Source organism: Helianthus annuus, chromosome 7 (assembly GCF_002127325.2).
Source record: "Helianthus annuus cultivar XRQ/B chromosome 7, HanXRQr2.0-SUNRISE, whole genome shotgun sequence".
Lineage (NCBI taxonomy): Eukaryota > Viridiplantae > Streptophyta > Magnoliopsida > Asterales > Asteraceae > Helianthus > Helianthus annuus.
In genome coordinates this window covers 120,516,190-120,536,123 of record NC_035439.2, presented here as the reverse complement: position 1 = coordinate 120,536,123, position 19,934 = coordinate 120,516,190, and the positions used below count along the sequence as shown (strand labels likewise).

The 19,934-nt window shown below is 36.6% G+C and overlaps 1 protein-coding gene across 3 annotated transcripts; it reads left to right on the top strand.

Annotated features, from left to right (window-relative positions):
- Positions 1-3,887: 3,887 nt before the first annotated feature.
- Positions 3,888-9,132, top strand: LOC110868360 (nuclear cap-binding protein subunit 2). Of its 3 annotated transcripts, none has more exons than XM_022117491.2 (9): positions 3,888-4,031; positions 6,465-6,492; positions 6,673-6,896; positions 6,970-7,108; positions 7,194-7,227; positions 7,378-7,491; positions 8,029-8,097; positions 8,198-8,304; positions 8,753-9,132. In XM_022117491.2, the coding sequence occupies exons 2-9, from the start codon at positions 6,475-6,477 to the stop codon at positions 8,822-8,824; spliced, it is 777 nt and encodes a 258-aa protein (XP_021973183.1). In that variant the 5' UTR covers positions 3,888-4,031; positions 6,465-6,474; the 3' UTR covers positions 8,825-9,132. The 3 variants fall into 3 exon arrangements, with proteins under 3 accessions (XP_021973183.1, XP_035831115.1, XP_021973184.1); XM_035975222.1 differs by lacking the exon at positions 3,888-4,031 and adding an exon at positions 5,729-5,751; XM_022117492.2 differs by lacking the exons at positions 3,888-4,031; positions 6,465-6,492 and having other exon boundaries at positions 6,640-6,896.
- The last annotated feature ends 10,802 nt before the right edge of the window (positions 9,133-19,934 follow it).

Genomic DNA, 19,934 nt, shown 5'->3' with positions numbered 1-19,934 from the left:
TCCCTAGACAAAGAATCAGTGAATATGGCAGTATGTATATATATAAAATAAAAAAAAGAGGGGAAGGGGAGAATACTACGCACCTTCTCCTCCTGTAACCTCCTCTCAGCATCAACCACCTGGCCCCTAAGTCCAGCAACAACCGATTGGGAAGCTTTAAGCTCAGCCTTGAGTCCCTCATTTGCTTTCCTCAGGTCATCAATCCTTTGCAGCATCCCAGCACCCTAAAGAAGCTCTCACACAGGGACATGCTATACTGATCTTCAAAGAGATCATCCCTCAGGGCAGAATTGACAAATCTATGTGAAGGGGGGACAGCATGACTCAGAAAGTCCCGGGCAGCTTCAGGAGTCCCTATCACGGAAGAGCTGGTTACCTTCCATTTGGGAACATAAGTGCCGGGGAGAGCATCAGCAAACAAAGGGGCAAGGGGGGATCGATAGGCAAGGCCTTCCTGAAAAGAAGGTTTGCTAGTCCCAGTAGCGTGCAAAGGAGAAAGCTCATAGGCCGAGGAAAAACGAGCTACCCCCACCTCAGAGGCTTTATCCCGGATGCGAGAAGGAGAGGAACCAGTTGGAACTTCTATAGGTTCCCGGGAGCTCCCCTAAGAGAAAAGAAAAACGAAAACAAAGGACAAATCAGAAATAACGGGGAAAGAAAGAAGAAGAAAATGGATTACTTACTAGTAACGGAGCACTCACTAAGCTTGAGGACTTCAAATGCTTGGATAGGGAACCCTTGACTCCGGCAGGAGTAAGGTCAGAGGCAGCCTTGGAAGAAGGAGGGAGCTTTTGACCACTAGCACTCCGAAGCCGCTGGCGGATGTTGCGAGGTGCAGGGACCGGACGAGGGCTGACAGACTTCCTTTTACGAACCAGCTGTATCTCCACTTCTTCATCGTCGCTTGGGCCGGAAGGATGAACGGGAGGAAGGTCGGGAGAACTTTCCTCCCCACCAGAAGGATCCTCCTCGGATCCACCCATGGCAACAGAGCCCCTTGTCTGGACGGATCCCCCAGCAACCTGTGCCTCTGCATTCAGCCGGGGATCGATCTCATCATCAACCACATATTTCACATCTTTGGAATCGCCTTGAAGAAGCCGCCACAAAGTTATCTCTACACAAGACACCAAAGATGACTACGGACCCCCAAAAGCATGAAAGAAAAACGAAAATGACTGTAAGAAACAAACCCAGAACACAAAGTACCTTTCTTGCCAAAGAAGGCTCTTGGACGAACTGGGTAGGAAGGACTCAAACCACCCATAGCAAGCATCCCCTCCGAAAAGGTAAAAGCCCTTATTGGATTATCACACATTCTTTTCCACTGGACAGTCTCACTCGCAGAAAGGGTAGGGACAACATCCTCAATAGCAGCGTCAAGATCCTTGGGAGCAGGGGACTCCGGTAGCATAGCCGCAGAAACGAATATGAACCTACACTTCCAATCCTTTGGGTAAGTCGAAGTCGGCATAAAGCTGTAACAAGGTCTCGAAACATTGTTTTGGTGTTTAGCAAATGTAAACCAATCACCATCGGAAATCAGCCGGTAAAACATGCAGAACAGAGGAACAGAGGGTTCCCCCGAGATTGCGGCACAGGACAGTTCAAAATGAACTACCCTCATGAACCCCAAAGGGTGAATCTGTGAGAAATGCACGCCAAAATGACGGAGCAAGGAAATCTTGAAGGCAGAAAGGGGGTATCGGACCCCACAGGAAGAAAAGGCAAGAGTATAGATGGGTATCCTATCCGGCGTGCATTCTGCCGATTCGTTGGGGCCGGGTAAAGAAGGGGAAAACTGATCTGGAATGTTGTATGCCTCGACAAAGGTTTTCAGAGCTTTCATCGTTAAAACAGACCTTATTGATGACCGACCTCCACGGATCATGGTTAAGAGAAATGGTGAATGGGGAGAATAGTTGCAGAGAAAGAAAGGAGATTGAGAGGTTTGAATGAGAAACCGGAGGAGATTAAAGGAGGTATTTAAAGAGATAACTGCTGACGTACAAGTAACTGTCACATCAGCAGTCCTCTAAAAAATTTAAAAACGGGCACGTGCAACTAGGGAGTTAATTCCCGCTACAGTTGATTCGGCGATGCAATGATTCATAAAAACTGCAAATAGCAACTGATCAGAAGTGGGCCCACCCAAAGAGAAACCATCTCTCTTAAGCGGTTGTGATTCAGTCCCGGATCATGAGCCTCGGATCTCAGAACCAGGGACTAAAGATGACTTGACGACGGGCCAGTGGGGAAGCCCACTTTGCCCACTTTGGGCCTTTCTCTTTGGGAGCCCAATTACTAAAATGTCTATTAAACAAACCACCCTTGCTCACCAAGGACCTTTCCCTGTTTTGAGCGGGAAAACAGCTAAGGAGCAGCAGGCTCATTTAATGCCTGATAAGAGAAGCATCCGGTCACCATCATCGTACTTATCCGGCTATGCATTAATGGAGAAGGGTATCGCAACCGTTGGGGGTCAGACACGTGTCTGACCTTCCCAAAGCGTCATAGTTACCGTTAGATAATATGAGGGATATTTCTCTTAGAGATAAGGGCATGCCATTATATAAGAAGGAACAAGGATAAGGCGAAGACAGGTATAATCTCCGGCCATTCTTCTCATTTACTACCCTCATTTATTCCCCTCATTAACTCCGACCAACATTCCTTGTATTTACTACACACAACACATTAATTAGATTCACACCAAGATAGGAACTCTCCGGTGAATATCTTCATCGGAAAACGTTCCTTTTCCTCATCCGGCAAGTTTACTTATTCTCACGCCGGAGGTTGGTCACGGATCCCCCTCCCGGGGTCCCCCGTGGCGAGGCTAACGGTTTATTATTTTGTAGCAAGCAAGGACAGGAGCTCTCAACGTCAGCGAAGATCCAGCCGACGTAATCCGGAGGTTGGGTACTCGACAAGATCCTTTCTTTTTATCTCTCAAAAAAAAAAAAAAAATTAAATCCTCTAGAGCTAGAGAACCTGTGGGGGGTCTCTAGGCTCACGGCCATGCGTTTCGAACATTATAAAGAGAGTATGAGATTTGAAACCTGGTAATCGGAGTTAAGAATGCAGATCTGAACTTTGCGCACCTTACATGGAGGGAACAGATCCGGCCGTTTGTATGAAGAGACCAAGACATGCTCGTACTCGGTCCCACGGATGGCGCCAATGTCGAATCCCCAAATCCCTGAAGGCGTTCAGAGAGTTTGGTGGTACTAACCTTAGATTCGGTGAGCTCCGGTTCAGGTTCGTCATCTTGTCGTCATGGTGACGGTCCCTCTTGCGATGTGTCGGGTCTTGGGCTGCAACCACATGAAGATCTAGTTAGAGGGCCCGAGGGGCTTCACCCCGTGGGCACCCCGACGCTCAAGTCAGTATCATGTATGGCAATGATAGTTATAAGTGCAAGTAAGGAGTGTGCTTTAGAGGGAAAGAGCAGGAGTAATATCAGAGTAGGGAAGGAAGGAATAACCTTTTTTGTGGGGAAAATGTAATCTGCCTCTTCATGGAGAAAGGGGCTCTCTTTATATAGTGAGACATTTGGGCCATAACCCTAATGGGCCGGTCCAAGAGTGGGCTTATCAGGACATGACCCACTTAAACCAACTAAACATACCGAGAAAGACACAAGTGGGCTCAAGCCCAGCCACCAATCTAGGGCGGTGAGCCCGGACGAGGAGCCCAAGCGGGGACCCTCGTCGTCACTAACCAGTCTATAAACCACCTGTTCGATTCGGGTTGAAACCGTTTTAAAAATAAACGGTTAAAAAAACCAGTTTTGGTTTTCTTCGGGTTTTTTTTCCGGTTTCAATCCTAAAACCAGTTTGGTAAAAAAACCCGGCACTTAAATGATTTAAGGCTACTTAAATTGTGTTAACGAAAACATTGGGCCGGTCCGTTACTGTTATCGTTTGGGCCGTTGGGGTAAGTATTAGACCGTCGAACAACCACCGATCGCAACCGCTGCGCTTCTCTCAGCTCCGTCGTCTTCACCGACCACGTTTTCCAACGGCAAGGTAACGCTCATACAATCGTATCTTTTCTGTAATCATTTGACCACAGTATGCTCAAAAGTCAAAACCCGATTTCGTTTTATAACTTGGATAAAATTAGGTTTTACTAGTTTATGACGTCAGATTGTAGAAAATTACCGGCTTCTTGTTGAATTTGTGTGATGAAAGATGTTGTTTGATGAAAGTGTCTGGTTTTTATGTTGTGAGTACTGATTCTGTAATATTTGGAGAAGGATTATTGGTAGGGTTTAGGAAATTAGGGTTTTTTTAGATTTTGCAATTGGCTACCAGAAGGGATGCATTATGGAGATCATACCTAATTACCTGATGTAGAAGAAAATTGATTAAGCTACTAATTTGTTATATTTCATGGTTAAGTTCATAGAATTGTTTTTCGCATTTACGACAAACTCGGAAAAGACTGTTAATTTAGCATCATCTGTTGTATAATGTATTCTTATGCAAGCATTGAACTTGATAATCTCTTGACTGTTGCTCCATCACCATTGCTTCTTTCCTTCCGGTCTCACCCTTAATTGCAAAGTCTTGTTCTTAAGCATAGTTGTCCACGGCACAAGGCACACTCAAGATGCAAAGGGTGAGCCTTGGGCCTTAGTGCAAGGTAGTTAAAAAGCAAGGGCCTTTTTAGGCGAGGCATATAGGGTCTGTTTGGTATGGGGTAATGGAATGAACGAAGGAATGGAATGGACGAGGTAATGGAATGGATGAGTGAATGCAATGGATCATTACCATTCCATGTCTTGTTTGGTTACCATGTGAATGAAATGAATTATTATTATGTATTGTTCGGTAGGCAAGAAAAACGGAGTAATAAAATTAGCGGTGAGTGGTGATGGTGGTCGGTGGTAGTGATTGTGGGTGGTTATAGGTGGCGGTGGTGGGTGTCCGCGGCGGCAATGGGTGGTGGTGGCGGCGGCGAGTGGCGGTGCGGCGGTGACGGCGGCGAGTGGCGGTGCGGCGGTGACGACGAGTGGTGGTGGCGACAAGGTGGCCGTTGGTGGTGGGTGGCAGCAAATGTGGCGGTTAGTGGCGGCGGCAGCGGTTGGTGGTGGCGGTGGTGGTAGCGTCGACGATGGTGGTGGGTGGTGGCGGCGAGTGGCGTTGGCGGTTGGTCGCAGCCGTGGGTGATAACGGTGGCGAGTGGGTGGCGGCGGCGGTGGCTGTCGAGGTGAGGTGGTGGCGGGTGGCGGCGATGGCGTCGGTGGTGGGTGGTGGTGGTGGTGGGTTGTGGCGAAGGTCGTGGGTTGTGGTGTTGTTGATGAATGGTGCAAGAGGGATGGAATGGAAAAAAAACATGGGGGGTGGAAGGAATGATTTTAAAGGAATGGAATGCCTTTTGGAATGGGTGATTCCATTCCATTGACCAACCAAACACTCTTTTTTTCATTCCCTCGTAATCACTCATTCCATTCCACCTCTCATTCCTGCATACCAAACACTACCATAGTATATGAATACAATTTTTGGTGGTTTTAGACATGTTTTAGGCTTCTTTAGGGATAGTTTAGGTTGATTCTAGGTTTGTTTAGAGTTGGTATAATTGTTTATACCTGTTCAGACTTCAGATGATTTTTGGGCTGAATTTTGTCCGAACTTGGCTGAAAAATGCGCCTGAGCCTGAAAGTGGGGCTTTTGAAGCAAAGCGAGGAGGCTGTGCTGGGCCTAGGTGTACGCCAAAACTGATATCGGATGAACGGATTAGGTAGGATGAAGGTTATGAACTTTTAGGAGAGGTAGACATGTATTAGTTTTGTCATGGAGCCCTGGATGGATAGTGTTTCTTTGTCTGTTTCGATCTAGATATTAACTTATTAAGGTTTTGTTGATATTTTACGTTTAAGGTTTTGTTGATATTTTCTGTTTAAGGTTTTCCTGACACTTGGGTTAGTCATATTATTTAGGGTAAAGTGCATTTTATGTCAGTTTCAGCAAAATTTCAGGCGCTGTCCTTTGACTAACGAAATTACAGCGGACGTCCTTTATGTTCTAATTTTTCTACAGGCGGTGTCCTTTCTGCCTAAAAAGATTGATTACAAAAATAAAGGACATCCGTTGTAAAGAAATTAAAATATTATGGACATCTGCGGTAAAAGTTAAAACATAAAGGACATCAGTTGTAATTTCGTTAGTTAAAGGACAATGCCTGAAATTTTGCTGGTTTGTTTAAAAGTGATTAGGTTGACATTTTGTTTATCCATCTTACCTTTGTTTGTTTATTAAAGTGTTAAAAGTTTCCTTGTACCATCGTCTTTTTATATTTAAAACGTGTGGTATTTGTTTATTCCATTGGGATACCTTATTACCTTATTTAGTTTTTGTTGGTCAGCATTTAGTACAAACCAAATTCGTATGGTTGTTCCTGTAAACATGTCTAGCAACATGAATTTAACACAGTATATTTATTCTCATTTTCAGATAAGGTGTCATGGCCTTGCTGTTCAAGGTAATATCAGTTTCTCCTACTTTTAACCAATGCTAAGTTAGTGGACTTTTATAGCTTTATGCTTTTAAAATGTGATGAAAATTAAACTTCTAGCCGGGTAGCCAGTAAACTAGATGCAACGGCTATATATCTGTAGTTATACAGTCTGTATCTTGATGATAAATGCATTTTCTATATCAGGATCCAAACAAGATATCAGCATATCGTGATAGAAGGTTTCCAGGAACACAAGAAGAATACGAGCATGCACTCCAAACTTCAACCACCGTCTACATCGGCAACATGTCTTTCTACACTACCGAAGAGCAACTTTATGAACTGTTTTCTCGAGCAGGAGAAATCAAAAAGATCGTTATGGGTTTAGATAAGAACACCAAAACCCCTTGTGGATTCTGCTTTGTCATGTAAATCAATTTAACCTTAATAAAATTTCAACTTCTGATCAAAAGAAGTAAATTTTAAGTTTATGGTTTTCAGGTACTACTCTAGGGAAGACACTGAAGATGCTGTGAAATACATAAGCGGGACAATTCTCGATGATCGCCCTATTCGTGTAGATTTCGATTGGGGATTTCAAGATGGACGGCAATGGGGTCGTGGTCGAAGTGGTGGACAGGTATCACCTAGAACTCACCAGTCACCACTCGTCTTTTATAACGTCTACCCTATTTATGGTTCATATTGACTTATGTTTTGACCAGGTGAGAGATGAGTATCGCACGGATTATGATCCTGATATCCTTTTATCATTGGTTTAAACTTTAAAATAGTTATCTTAGTATTACACTATTGAAGTCACAAGTGGTATTTATGTACCTTTTGAAGCTAATAAAATAATATGTCAAGTTTATGAGCTTAAGAAATTGATCCCTTGACTGGTCAAACATAGAGGTGGTTATGGAAAATTGGTACAGAAAGAGTTAGAAGAACAAAGGCAGGTGGTAGATTATGGGGTTGGATCATTAGGATCATTTCAGCCACCTCATATGGCTCACAACTGTAAGTTCACAACTTGCTTGTTTAATGATAGTTACTTGAATTTATTATATTATTTTGTGAGTTTTTATTTATTTTAGTAAAATGCCATTTTCGTCTCTGAGGTTTGACCAGTTTTCTTTCATCCAAAGGTTTGTTTTTCCGCATTTGGATCCAAAAGGTTTGAAATCTTGCCATTCTCATCCCGCTCGTTAACTCCATCCATTTTACTTAGTTAAGTCAGGGGTATTTCTGTCTTTTTTGTTAACCTAAAGGGCAATTTGGTCCTTTTCAGGAGTATTCGGTCTTTTTACATAAAGTGGAAACTGAAAATACATGAATTGCCCTTTAAGTTTGCAAAAAGGGCGGAATACCCCTGACTTAACGGAGAAAAATGGACGCAGTTAACGAGCCGGATGAAATTGGCAAGATTTCAAACCTTTTGGTTCCAGATGCGGAAAAACAAACCTTTGGACGAAAGTCGCAAAACTGGCCAAACCAGACGAAAATGGCTTTTTACTTACTTTTTTATGACATGTTCTGATTTTCAATGTTATGCAGATGGAAGACATGGAGGAGGAGGAGGTGGTGGACATGGTTACGGAGGGTCCAACCGACACGGTAGAGGAGGTATTATACTTCCTGCTTACATTAGTCATTCAAATTTCAAGTTTTTTCTTTAAGCGATATTACATTTTGAAATATTAATCGAGCATTTATATGACACTAGATTACCATCGGAAAAGATATCGTGATGATGACCGCCGGGGCCCGGATACCTCCCAGAGGAATTCTGAACATGAATCTAGAAGAAACTCTGATCATGAAGCCAAACAGGTAACCATTTCCGTTTTAAACACTTGTGTTTTTGATTCTTTTAGTTTTGTGATTAAACTATTACATGAGGAGTAGAGTAAAAGGATGGTACCTCTGGTTTACCAAAATTTTGAATTTGGTCCCCAACTTTTCAAGCACACGGAAGGTTCTTGTGTTTTGCACTTTGTAATGCATTTAGTTCTCAGTCAACAAATCTAGAGGTTTTGGCATGTCCAAGTTAGTGACTAAATGTGTTACAAAGTACAAACACACTTTAAAAAAAAGCTTGAGACTAAATGTGTTACAAAGTGCAAACCACGGTGACCATCTATGTACTTTTGAAAAGTTAGGGACAGAATCCAAAATTTTGGTAAACCACATGGACCATTCGCGTACTTTACTCAACGTTTAATGTGTTTTTGACCAATAAAGTCTAATCCGGGATTTTTGTTATCTTAATTTGAAACAGGAGAAAAACCCGCGTTTCCGTGAGCATGGTGACTCGGATGACGAGGAAGATGACCGGAAACGACAGAAATAACTGGAATTCTGTTTATTTAGTTTCATCATTCTGGGTAGATCTGTTGAAACCTTTTCTTTCATGTACAATAGTGTTGTTATAATTTACTTTCCCATATCAATAGTATGAATATCGAGCCGAGGTCTCATTGGAAGCAGTCTCTTTATTCATACGGGGTAGAGGTAAGACTGTCTACATCTTACCCTTCTCAGACCCTATCTTAGCTTTACTATTGATAGGATTTAATGAGTATGATGATGATGATATCAATAGTATGAATCCATAATAGTTTGCTCCGTCTATGCTTGAACGGAGGAATTTTGGTATTATTTTATTGGTCTGGTGGAGAAACATTATATAAATTATCAGTTGATATCAAAAGGCGATGACAAGAACGAATTGAAAATGTTAATTTTAGTAAAACTAAAAGAAAAATATTGTATATGCTAAATGTATAATCAATCATAAAAATATAATGTCATGCATTATCTTTTACCATTTTGTTTTATCCTACTAATTGTTGTTTATTTATTTTACTATAATCATAACATATAATCTGGATATAAATAAAAGTCAAACATGTCTTATTTTTAAACAACTTATTTTTTCAGATAAAATCACATCATAGGTATTATTAAATAATGGGTCAAACTCGGCCCACCCCAGCCCAAACCTGCCTAGAACCGAGAATGATTTTGCTGAAAATGAGGACCGTTGACCAGACCTCAATGGCTTGGGTCGGGTTGGTAGTATGGATTGGTGCGGACCAAACAAGGCTTGGGCGTGTTTTCCATTGGGTGATTGGGTCTGGACCGACTTGGACTGATATCGATTTCATAAGTGGCAGGACCGAAGACTGAACCGACAAATCACATTTAAGTTTCATAAGAACCTAGAGTTTGGGGGTAGGGGATTGAATAGTTTAAACAGTTTTATTAAGATAAGTAACGCAGAAAGACGGATTAGTAATGGTTTAGGTGGGTATTAACTAACTCGCTTTACACATAGACTTTTGTATCGATCAATAGTTTGTTTGATTAATAAAGTTAGTGATCTTCCTTTACAAGCTTTTCACTAATAACTAATAAGGTGGTGATCATCTTTATAAGTATTTTACTAATAAGGATGTGATCACCTTTTCTCGTTTCCATATACATGGTAGGGATCACCACTCCAGCGTCACTCTAGTCAAGGTAGAGATCATCTCGTACAAGTATTACAATATATGTGTGGATTAGTGGATGATCACTCATACTTTACAACATAATTAGCGATGTAAACGAACCAAACGTTCGGCGAACAGTTCGTGAACCGTTCGGTGGGAAGTTCGTTTATGTTCGTTCGTTTATTAAACAAACGAACATGGACAAGAAATTTCATTCGTTTAGTTAAATGAACAAACATGAACAGAGGTCGTGTTCGTTCGTTTATGTTCGTGAACGTCCGGTAACGTGTTTGATATTTTATTAGTGTTTTTAGTTTTTATATGTATTTAAATACTTCAAAATTCCGATAAATTAAATATCTAATAAGTGTCATGGTGTATTATATATTCTGCCCATGAACGATTGTTTGTGTTCGTTCGTTTCCATTTGTGTTCATGAACATTAGTTTGTGCTCATTTGTGTTCGTCAACATTTGTTTTTGTTCGTTGGCTAAAATTAATAAACAAACACAAACGAACACGAACAGGTTCATTTCCTTCACAGACGAACACGAACATAAAATCTTGTTCGATAAGTGTTCGTGAACGGTTCGCGAACACATGCATTTCTTAACAAACAAACACGAACAGAAGATCTTGTTCGTGTTCGTTCGATTCGTTTACAGCCCTAAACATAATTGTTTATATTCAAGTATTCTCTTGTTGATCCATAATCTTTCTTTATACTTGAAAGGTGTGTAAGGAGCTAAAAATCACCTAGATGTGATTTAAAAGTCTAGGGTTTTAATGTGCAAAAGGGTGAGTCAAATATAGGAAGAACGCTTGCTTAAATAGAATTTCAAATTTAACACTCTTCATGATATCCAGGGTCAATCGACTCAATCCTACGGTCAAAGTCGGGCCGAGCACGAGTCCGGGTAGGCTCGAGCTCGGCTTGTCATGTTTTTACGAAGTTTGAGCTATTTTGAGAACAACCTCAAACGAGCTAGCTTCAATACTGCTTAAACGAGCCAAAGCTCGGCTTGAGTTTGACTCGCCAATATTGTTGTTGTTGTTGTTGTTATTGTATTATATATAAAAAAACTAAAACTTTGGTTGAGGAGCCTAAACGAGCTTTGTATATGAGGTTTGAGCTCGGTCTCGTTAACTAAACGTGCTCTATTTCAGGCTCAGGCTCATTAAGGCTTGGCTCATTCGAGCTTTTAACCGAGCCAATCATGAGTAGCTCTCAAGCCTCTGGGCTTGTTTACACCTATTTTCTTAAATCTTAGGCTAAAGATTACCTTACCAAGCTTTCTTTTTTTTTTTTGAGTTAATTACAGTTTTAGTCCCTGTGGTTTGTCAAAAATCACTATTTCAGTCCATTAGTTTAAAAATTGCGATTTCAATCCCTGTGGTTTCTCTTTCGTAACCATTTCAGTCCCTGTGGTTTCACTTTCGTAACCATTTCAATCCATTATTCTGTTAAGTACAGAGACTGAAATGGTTACAAGGTGGACTGAAATGGTTACGAAAGTGAAACCACGGGGACTGAAATCGCAATTTTTAAATTAATGGACTGAAATAGTGATTTTTGACAAACCACAGTGACTAAAACTGTAATTAACTCTTTTTTTTACATAGAAGGTAGATTATATGATCTTGAATACTTAGGTAGACACAAAATAAATAGATTTCGGATAGAATTAGAATGTAGAATTCATTTCTTATGTTGTTCGTCTCAACGATGAATTAAATATATATTAATTATACCAACTAAACATATTATGAGATTTCAAGGTAGTTATATCATTTTACATATTTTACATTCTAATTCTATTGATGGTTATACCAATCAAACACATTTTTTGATTTCAAGAGAATTGTTTAAATTTCAATTCAAATTTCATTAAATAACGAACACTAGTTTTTCATTCTAAAGTTGAAGAATTCAACCTTCTCCCGTTGTTTCACGTTTATTTCCTAACCTTCCTTCTAAAATCTCAAATATTTCATTATCATACTACATTACTAGTGCCAGCAAAATCCAAGATATGATATACCCTACAACATTTTATAATAATAGCCTATTTTTGTATCTTTTTTTTTATAGCATTTTTCATTTGAATGTTTTATAATAATAGCCTATTTTTGTATCTTTTTTTATTATAGCATTTTGTTTGACATTCAAATCTAGATTTATATTTTTATTAAATTATTGTAAATAAATGGGTAAAAAAGACTAAAAATTATTGTGAGACCATATTTAGCGAGAAAAATTAACTTGATTAAGACCAGAGGACGCAACGTGCAAAATTTTGAAATATAAGGTACAAATTTCATCAATTTTAAAGCCAAAGGACAAAGATTGAAATATGGTATGAACATAAAGGACAAAATTTGTAATTTACACTAAAATTGATTCAATTTAAAATGTTCTTAAATCTTAATGTAACGTGCCAAATGTTTGAAGATCGTGTTTACTCGGTTTGTGGCTTTGTGCCGAAACGTTATGGGTTTAATGGCTACTCATGTGCTCTCATCGACAAGAACCTCGTCGATTAGGGAAAGTCATTCAACAAAAGAGCCTGCGTTTCTTGCATACCATTGGTCGGACGTTGTGGCCGATCCCCTTAAGATTTTTTTTCTTTAGTTAAATCTGAAAGAATTTTTACTTTTACTTCAATCATATCAAATAGAACTTTTTCGTCACACTAAATAATTATTATCTTTTCTTTTCTTTTTATTCAAGTCGAGTATCACTTTAACACAACTTACAATTTATTTTCTTAATCTTTCGGTAGAGGAACAAATACCAAAAACATAAAAAAAAAAAAATTAAGTTCGCTTGTCTGGAAGAGTTTGTAATTATATAAAAAATGAATAAAATTATAAAATTATATGAATTTAACATGGATGGTTTATAAACTTTAAAAATAATGTATTTTGATAGCTGATTTGGCCTTAGGGGAGGGTGCGTTTTTTCAAAAAAGCATTACAAATAAATAAATTGATCATTGTTTTCACATGTAAGAATGACATTAATAAAACCAAAACCAACAGGTAATGCAACTTGCCAACTTGGTCACTGGTTGAGCCCAATTTTTAGGTTAGTTCTAGCTAGGGTTCGGTATAAAGGATTGGCGGTCTGAGTTGGTGAACCCCTTTTTTTTTTTTTTTTTTTTTTTTTTTTTTTTTTATTGTGTGTGTGTGTGTAGTAGGGGTTTAGGCTTTTGGGTAGTGGTGGGTGTTTGTTTATTTTAGAGTTTTTTTTAGGAGTCTTTGTACACTTCTTACTTTAGGGAGCCTTTGTATTTGATACAAATCCAGTGTTTTAAAACTTAAAAATCATTTAAAAGTCACAAAGGCTGAAAATTAGAAAAAGAAAGCGGCCAACAAATTGATGAAAGGGGAAATAATCGCCCCAAGGGCAGTTTTGAGGGGCTAATTTTTCTATTCGTGCAGAGTTTCTGAATTCTCAGGGATTCTTTGAGATGACTATGTAGTTAACATTGTACATGCGTTATTACCTTTATAATTTACATATATTTTAACTACAAAACTTTTATAAAACCACAAAATCGTAGAAAGTGACTAGAACACAAAGAATGCATTTACATCCGAAAGTTAAAAAAAAAGTTGAAATTACAACATAAGGACCATGTACTATATTTGTTGGGTCCAAGTTAAAATAAAAAAAAATCGAAAAAAAGACAAAAAGGAAAGGCCAAACGCAAAGGTTATTTGTTGCATATAGCCTATAATATATCTTAAATAAACATATCATTTGAAGTTAGATTACTTGTACAAATCTACCTACTATGATATCGAAAGTCATTATATATATAAAACTAGGTTTTTACCCGAGATTGCTTCCCGGGCTCGGGAAACTTGTTTAGATTAATTACTATTTGTTGGAACAACTGGTGTTTCAACCACTGAAGCGGTAAGACCCGTGTGCAAACACGGATCGATTCTTAGAAATTATGCATAACATATATTGACATAATATATAGATATGTGTATAAATATTGTACAAAAAAATAATATTTTAACCCATCAGTCATTTCAATCCCTTTCAACCTCAACAAAACACTATTTTAACCCAACAGTGGTTTTAAACCACCATTTTAACCAAACAGCGGTTTCAACCACAGTTTTCTCAACAGTAGTTCCAAACATCTGTTTTCATCCATCTGTTAACCAAAATCAACAGATGTATCAACCACTGTTTTATTTTCAAACATATGTTCCCAATAACAAAGCTTTGATCATTTAAACATACCTTTGCCAATACTACAAGCTTTTACACTCTCAAACCTAAATATTTATTTACTTAATTTAAATAACAAACATGGTTAATATTTTTAACACAACTAATCATATAAAAACTACAAGTTTCAAACAACATAGAAAGTTCATCCATCTGTTGACCCAAGTCAATAGATGTATCAACCACTGTTTAATTTTGGAACATCTGTTCCCAATAACAGAGCTTTGATCATTTAAACATACCTTTGCCAATATTACAAGTTTTACACTCTCAAACATCAATATTCATTTATTTAATTTAAATAACAAACATGATTAATAATTTTAACACAACTAATTATATAAAAAATACAATCGTCAAAACAACAAATAGCATTCAATAAAATACAGGATCCTAATTCCTAATCAATTGGTGAAACAGTAGTTTCGATAAGTAAAGCTCCTTTCGGACCATTGTAATTGTCAACATGTTGAAGGTATTTCAGAAGTTCTTTGCTCAAATCAACTTCAATCATGTCCCCCCAGATGCTTGTTATCAGCCACTTGTTGTCTTCAATTATATTAGTACTTCGGCGACTATCTACATAATTAACTACACGAGGATTATCGAAAACAAACACCTTCATCCAGCCTTCTTCTTCATATCTGAGCAAATTAGCAGTTAGCTCAGCAGACTTTCCAATAACAATCAAATGCAACCTCTTTCCGATGGTCAAAAAATGCCCTTGGCAAGGATTGACTACAATACTCTCGGGAAAATGAAGCATTCTGAAAGTCTCACTAAGAACATCAAAAGCAACGATGGTCCTCTCACCTAGTGTATACCAATAATTTGAAACCAATAAAATATATGGTTTTATCAGCATAAACTCCTGTAGCCCATGAATAACGACTTGAACCATAATTGTTAACACTACCGAAATTTATTGTTCTCCATGACTCACGATGTCGTGAGTAAACACGAGCAGCAGTTACATTACGGTAACATCTGATGTTCATCACTTTCAGATCATTGAACTGATCAAAATAAATTCCACCAGTATCAGAGTTTCGATGATGATTGTAATTGAAGTAGTCATCACACAAAACCTTATACCGCCTGATAGTTGGATTCCAAAGAATCAACTGACAGGAAATCCCTTCATTGCAAACTAACAACAAACCATTAAATGAAGATAGAATACGTAAGAAGCTAGGGTGCACATTGTTAGGAAAACTTAATGTTTTGATTCTAACAACATCCAAATTACCACCAACTACGTCCTCAATGACAATTGACGTTCTTTAAAGGATAGTAGTTTCTTTTGTACTGAATCTCCACTTCGGATAGCATGCATCATCTGAAATGCATCACTTGACAATTCCCTATAAAAATTCTTCGAAAGACATTTGAAACGGCCAATATCTTCTGCAGAGAGCCTTGTGAAAATCTCGTCAACAATCAATTGAAACCCAAATTTTTCCATTCTGCAGAGAGCCTTGTGAAAATCTCGTCAACAAAATTTTTGAAGATGATTTAGTAGATGGATGAAAACGGTAATGACCAAAACCTCTGCCCAATGTATTTTATATACCCAATGAAGGCAGTTATAAATAAATACATCGTCAGACGAAAGAATATGAAGCGGCACTCGTTAGGCTTTTAATGCATTTACATGGGAAAATATAAAATTAAACACGTTATTATAATTGCAATTAACTTATTCATTTACCTATAACACGCCTTTACCTTCAACTTCTTTTTAAGGTTAAACATCTGTTTGCAAAAAAAGAGAAATTTCAAGAATACTATACCCAAACAATCAAAATGAGGAGCTTAATAATCATCCAAGTGTACTTCATTTTTATTTAGTAGTATAAAGATTAAACCACTGTTCAATTTATAGTACAGATCAGTGATATGAAATCTAACAATCAAAATGGGGTTATGTGATAAATAACGTTACATATAAACATCTCAGTGACATGAAACCTAACAATCTAACAGAGTATAAAACACTGATGTGATAAATACTGTTACATATAACACTGATGTGTCAAAGATCTCAGGATATGGGTTCGGTATCTCTCCAGAATTAACAACCTATGATTTTATAAAAATTAAAATAAAATACAATGAGCAGAATGATTCCATAATTGAGAACATACAATTTTATAAAAACTAATTTTAAATTATATTTACTACATGGCCAAATAACTGAATGCATGTATTTGTTACCTGATCTTGGATTGAAAGTAACTCTTTGGCAGTTTTCTTAAGAATCTTGTAAGCTTCGAAATCAAACAGTGTCAAAGACACAGTACCGGAAGAGTCTTGCACCCTAATAGGTATCTTGAACCTATCAAAGTTAAAAACAAATGAAAACATTAGTATTACTAATAACAAAAGTGTGGTTCATATTAGTATTTAGTATAAGGAAATAAAACTGTAATCTCAAACCGCGAAATAGAATAGATGTTGACTCCTTCACATTTATCATTTGTACACACCAACGATTTTGCATGATCAACATCAAATGAACCATCCGCATTTTCTTTCGTTACAAATCTTTCCTCCACACCTGACTTACAGTGGTTACAACCATTGTAATACCAAAGTTTATCAGTGCATATAGCTGTGATTGTGCCAAGAACCAAAACCTTCTTTGTCTATCAATATCAAACAAAAATAATAACAGTTAGAAAAGACTATAAAAAAACTCAGCATGTAGAGTACTTATAAGAAAATACACACCGTTGATATGGTTCCAAGGAAATCAATAAGCATGAAATCAGGGTTATTAAGAAACTCATCTTCAACACTTGAGATAATGTTTGAACCAACATGCTCATTTGATGAAGATGAAGCAGAAATTTTCTCTACATACCTAAACAGATTCATGTGATCAAATTAAAACGTAAAAAGTAAATGTAAGTACAAAATAATATTGTTCAATGTTTATATGCATAGTGGAGAGTTCAAATGAGAAGAATTTTTTTGTAAGAATAAAAAAGAAGAAATTTCATCCAATAACAATGCTTCATTTTACTTCATTTAATTTTTGTATTTAATATTAGTGTAAGGGTATATTGGTAAACTTAGATGAATCATTAATTGGTAGTCTTCCTTTTTAATAGCTAACTACATTAAATTTGTAACTTATTTTCAAAATAACATATTTTTTTCAAAAAAAGAAATATATATATATATATATATATATATAAAATTTAAAGTGTAGCATAAATTACAAGGTGTAGGATAAATTACGAGCTGTGTAGGATAAATTTCAATATGTGTAGGATAAATTTCAAAACGCGTAGGATAAATTTTGATGTGTGTAAGCACAAATTTAAGTGTGGAGGATAATAGTGTTTATGACTAATTAATTAGTCAAAGATAATAATAATAAATGAGTTAAGAGAAAAAACTATTTAATGTTTTACATTTGTACCCTTTGTTCTTTTTCTTCTTAATTTAATTTTCTTCTCAAATGAACCTTCCCCTATATGCATATTACTAACTATACCTCTTCCTAAAAGAGGATATCTCTTCAATGTCAGTGTCAATAAAAAGTCTGCTAAGCTCAAACCCGTTTGCAACTCCACGCTTGCCTGAATTTAAAAATAAAACCAAATGTAGATCAATATAAATAGTGTCAAATTTAAAACATATAAATAAATATAAAGATAAATTACTAAAAATAAAAAAAATTAAACTAATTAAGTTTAAATTGTACCTTTGTAAAGGTTGACCATACCAAAATGACAAAGGATAACAACATATTTCTCTCGTTTCTTATCATTCATGTAAGCGAATATGTCAATAGCAAAACCATCCCACAAAGGAACCGGACACTTTTGGCCTCTAGAATATTAACATAAAACATAATAACATCAAGCAACCTTGTAATGCTTTAAACGTCAAAATGGAACAACTTAATAAAAAGAACTCACTCAAGGTCTTCAAGTCTAAGATTAAGTCTCTTGCACTTGCTCCCATCCTTCTTTGATGTATCCTCTAGATTGAAACATACATCCACATAACCAATCCAATCTATAAACAAAAATATATTGTTAAAAGAAAACAGCATTAAGAAGAGATAACAATAAAAAAAAACAATAAGACAAAACAATAGATATATATCATGTAGTGATTTACATACCAATAACTGTATTAACTTCAATTTTATTTTTAACAACATCCTTGAGGTTAACGAAATTAAAATGGTATTTCGGTCCAAACCAGTCAAGGCATTTCTCAACAGAAGTATAGAAATACAGTGATATTTTGTCATTTCTCTTGGTATACTTAGCAGAGGACTTATTAGTAGCAAGAGAGGTTTGGTGATAAGAAGACATTCATCCAACTAAAGGAAGTCTTTGAATTTTCCTAGCATCTTATGCAGACAGCTGGCTTGTATCATAGTTCCCAAAGAATATGAAACATCCGATTAAATAAAAAAGATGTTATATAACATTTGGATATTCATATATCCAAAAAATTATAAGACAAATATATACGGTACCATCTCATCCATGAAGATCATATCAAGATGATATATTTCATTTTTGTTATCATTCATCATCTTCTTCGAAATGCTAACAATCTTCACTCTAATCGAATAGTTGTTTGAGTATGTATTAAGATTGTTAAACATGCTAACCTTTGCAACCTCCATTTGAAGACTGTACATAAGAAAAAGAATAAGCAAAATATATCTATTGCTAAACGTAATATCATAATACAATAAGCATGGGTGTTCTTAAAAAATATCAAGGTTGCAATTCAAGCTTACCGATTCACTATTAAAAATTTTAATTGAATGCAATGGCAAATGTAATTTCAAAGGTAAGTAGCTTATATCCTTATATGCTGCTTGATTAAAGTAATTAAATATTAGAAATAATATGCAAAGTAGGAAAAAAAAGAGAGAGAACGTCAATTTTAAATTACCATTTTGGAACAAATAGTCATCAAGAATTTTTTTTTATTTTTTAATTTAACTTTAAATTTTATCATTAAAACAATGTTGGAGGAACTCTTATGTCATTGGAATGTAACGATTAAGTAAAATGGTAATTTGATTGTAATTCTAGTTTTCATTTGATAATTTCAATATATAACTAATTAACAACATCAATACTAAAAATGTGAGCAGTGACTGTTTTTTAGGGAAACAACTGATGGTCAATATCAGTGGATGTCAACAATAAAAAAGTGAGCAGTGGCTATTTTTTCCTATCAGTGGATACCCAACAGTTTTTGAAACACTGATGTTTGGACAGTCAGTGGTCAACACGGAGATTGAAGAAACAAAGGTTGTATTTCAGCAGTGGATAATTTAAATTGCTCAAATGTATGAACCAACTTCAAGAATACTATACCCAAACAATCAATATGAGGATCTTAATAATCATTCAAGTGTATTTGATTTTTATTTATCAGTATAAATATGAAACAACTGTTCAATTTATAGTACAAATCAAACCACTAAAGAGATGTGATAAATACTATTACATATAAACACTGTTGTAATAAACATTGTTACATATAAACACTGATGCAATAAAAATTGTTACATATAAAACACTGATGTGAAAAACACTGTTACATAAAAACACTGTTAACATAAACAAAGATAGAATAACTAATGTTGAAGCTCAACCACTGTTGTTGTTTGACACTTTTGTTGGACATCATAAATTTAAGATGTAATTTCAAAGGTAAGTAGTGTA